Raw genomic sequence first — 2,937 nt, 5'->3', positions numbered from 1 at the left:
TCGCGGTCACTGGCCAACCAGGGGTCAGCTGGGTTAGACTGGGCTTGGCTGCAGCAGCTCCGCACCGCACTCCTGTCCCTCCTCCTGGAACCAGGAAGTTAGGCTGCGCACATTCGCCCCTCAGCAACGTCCTAGGTATGAAGGAGGCCGGGCCAGTCACACAAGCTCTCTTCAAGCCACTGATGTTTTCCCTGCTGACATTTCACTGGCCAAAGCAAGTGATGTGGTCAAGTCCCAAGGCAGGGCGCAGGGATGTATACCGTCCCCACGGGAGCGGTGGGAAAGGGAGGGCGAGAATCAGCGGGGACGGTACGGGCACCGCGCCCGGCAGGAGCCCAAGGTGGCTGCCGACGGACAGATGGACAGATGGGGCCAACACCTTTCTCTTTCCTTGTCTCCCGCAGGCTTGTGCTGGCGCTAGGGGCGCCCGCGGGGATGGGTAGAGCCCGCCAGGCCTGCGGCGCCGCCCGGGGGCTGTGCTGGCGCTAGGGTCCCACGGCGGCGTTAGGATGCACCTGTCGGCCGTGTTCAACGCGCTCCTGGTGTCGGTGCTGGCGGCTGTGCTGTGGAAGCACGTGCGGCTGCGCGAGCATGCGGCGGCGCTGGAGGAGGAGCTGGCCGCCGGCCGCCCCGCCCCGGAGCCCGCCCCCGCGCCCAGGATCGACTACCCCAAGGCCCTGCAGCTCCTGGCGGAGGGCGGCACGCAGATGGTGTGCAGCGGCCGCACGCACACCGACCGTGTGTGCCGCTTCAAGTGGCTCTGCTACTCCAACGAGGCCGAGGAGTTCATCTTCTTCCACGGCAACGCCTCGGTCATGCTGCCCAACCTGGGCTCCCGGCGCTTCCAGCCGGCGCTGCTCGACCTGTCCACCGTGGAGGACCACAACACCCAGTACTTCAACTTCGTGGAGCTGCCGGCCGCCGCCCTGCGCTTCATGCCCAAGCCCGTGTTCGTGCCCGACGTGGCCCTTATCGCCAACCGCTTCAACCCCGACAACCTGATGCACGTCTTCCACGACGACCTGCTGCCCCTCTTCTACACCCTGAGGCAGTTCCCGGGGCTGGCGCACGAGGCGCGGCTCTTCTTCATGGAGGGCTGGAGCGAGGGCGCTCACTTTGACCTGTACAGGCTGCTCAGTCCCAAGCAGCCACTCCTGCGGGCGCAGCTGAAGGCGCTGGGCCGGCTGCTGTGCTTCTCCCACGCGTTTGTGGGTCTCTCTAAGATCACCACCTGGTACCAGTACGGCTTCGTCCAGCCCCAGGGCCCCAAGGCTAACATCCTTGTGTCCGGCAATGAGATCCGGCAGTTTGCCCGGTTCATGATGGAAAAGCTGAACGTGAGCCACGCGGGGGCGCCCCTGGGCGAAGAGTACATTTTGGTTTTCAGCCGCACCCAGAACAGACTCATCCTGAATGAGGCAGAGCTGCTGCTGGCGCTGGCCCAGGAGTTCCAGATGAAGACGGTGACAGTGTCCCTGGAGGACCATGCCTTCGCCGACGTCGTGCGGCTGGTCAGCAATGCTTCCATGCTGGTCAGCATGCACGGGGCCCAGCTGGTCACTGCCCTCTTCCTGCCCCGCGGGGCAACCGTGGTCGAGCTCTTCCCCTATGCGGTCAATCCGGACCACTACACCCCCTATAAGACGCTGGCCACGCTGCCCGGCATGGACCTCCAGTACGTAGCCTGGCGGAACACGATGCCAGAGAACACGGTCACGCACCCCGAGCGGCCCTGGGACCAGGGGGGCATCACCCACCTGGACCGGGCTGAGCAGGCCCGTATCCTCCAGAGCCGTGAGGTCCCGCGGCATCTGTGTTGCCGGAACCCTGAGTGGCTCTTCCGCATCTACCAGGACACCAAGGTGGATATCCCGTCCCTCATCCAAACCGTGCGGCGTGTGGTGAAGGGCCGGCCTGGGGCACGGAAGCAGAAGTGGACCGTCGGCCTCTACCCAGGCAAGGTTCGGGAGGCGCGGTGCCAGGCGTCCGTGCAGGGTGCCTCCGAGGCCCGCCTCACCGTCTCCTGGCAGATCCCCTGGAACCTCAAGTACCTGAAGGTGAGGGAGGTGAAGTACGAGGTGTGGCTCCAGGAGCAGGGGGAGAACACTTACGTGCCTTACATCCTAGCCCTGCAGAACCACACCTTCACCGAGAACATCAAGCCCTTCACAACCTACCTGGTGTGGGTCCGCTGCATCTTCAACAAGATCCTCCTAGGACCCTTTGCAGATGTGCTGGTGTGCAACACGTAGCGAGTGTGCTGTGGCCAGGCCGTGGTGGGGGGGCGGGGATGGCTCCCCTGGCGCAGTGTCCCGGGGCCCATTGGTGTCCTGTGGTGGCTTCCAGGAATTATTTATTTATCGAGCAGGCCTTCCCCATGTGCCTCCGCGTCTTCTTACTGGGTCTAGAGTGTGACGTTCCCAGCACTTTTTGCGCTGGTTAGTGGGACCCTCCCAACCCCCTTCTCCTGTCCTGAGCCTCCGTACCCTGGAGAAGGTCCTCAGTGGGAGGAGAAAGAAGGAAAGTGAAAATCCTAAGGAGCCTCTGGCTGAGAAATCGTGCTGTACCCTACTGAATCTCTCTGGTTGATATCCAGATGTCTGGAAACTGTGAGTAAATCATGTGGTTGCTTGGGTGGGTGGTTCATCAGCTTCCATCATAATGAAATTCACCTGTAGCACAGTGAAGGTGTGTTTGGAACATTCATTAAATGATTATAAACATCTTGGTCAAGTCTTTTTTTAATTTAATATTATTTATTTATTTTTAGAGAGAGAGCAAGAGAGAGCATGAGCAGGGAGCCCGATGCTGGACTCAATCCCAGGACCCTGGGATCATGACCTGAGTGGAAGGCAGACGCTTAACCGACTGACCCATCTAGGCACACCTTGGGCAAGTCTTTTTATTGGGTAGTTGGAAGCAGGGCTGGTAGTCGGT

The 2,937-nt window shown here is 61.5% G+C and overlaps 1 protein-coding gene across 1 annotated transcript; it reads left to right on the top strand.

Annotated features, from left to right (window-relative positions):
* The first annotated feature begins 428 nt into the window (after window positions 1-428).
* LOC111159113 (protein O-linked mannose N-acetylglucosaminyltransferase 2 (beta 1,4-)) lies at window positions 429-2,725 on the top strand. The gene has a single exon (XM_022521518.1). The coding sequence runs from the start codon at window positions 510-512 to the stop codon at window positions 2,250-2,252; it is 1,743 nt and encodes a 580-aa protein (XP_022377226.1). The 5' UTR covers window positions 429-509; the 3' UTR covers window positions 2,253-2,725.
* Window positions 2,726-2,937: the final 212 nt, after the last annotated feature.

Source organism: Enhydra lutris, unplaced genomic scaffold, assembly GCF_002288905.1.
Source record: "Enhydra lutris kenyoni isolate GAN:26980312 unplaced genomic scaffold, ASM228890v2 scaffoldscaffold66, whole genome shotgun sequence".
In the NCBI taxonomy this organism is placed as follows: Eukaryota; Metazoa; Chordata; class Mammalia; order Carnivora; family Mustelidae; genus Enhydra; species Enhydra lutris.
This window is presented reverse-complemented; position numbering and strand designations above follow the sequence as displayed.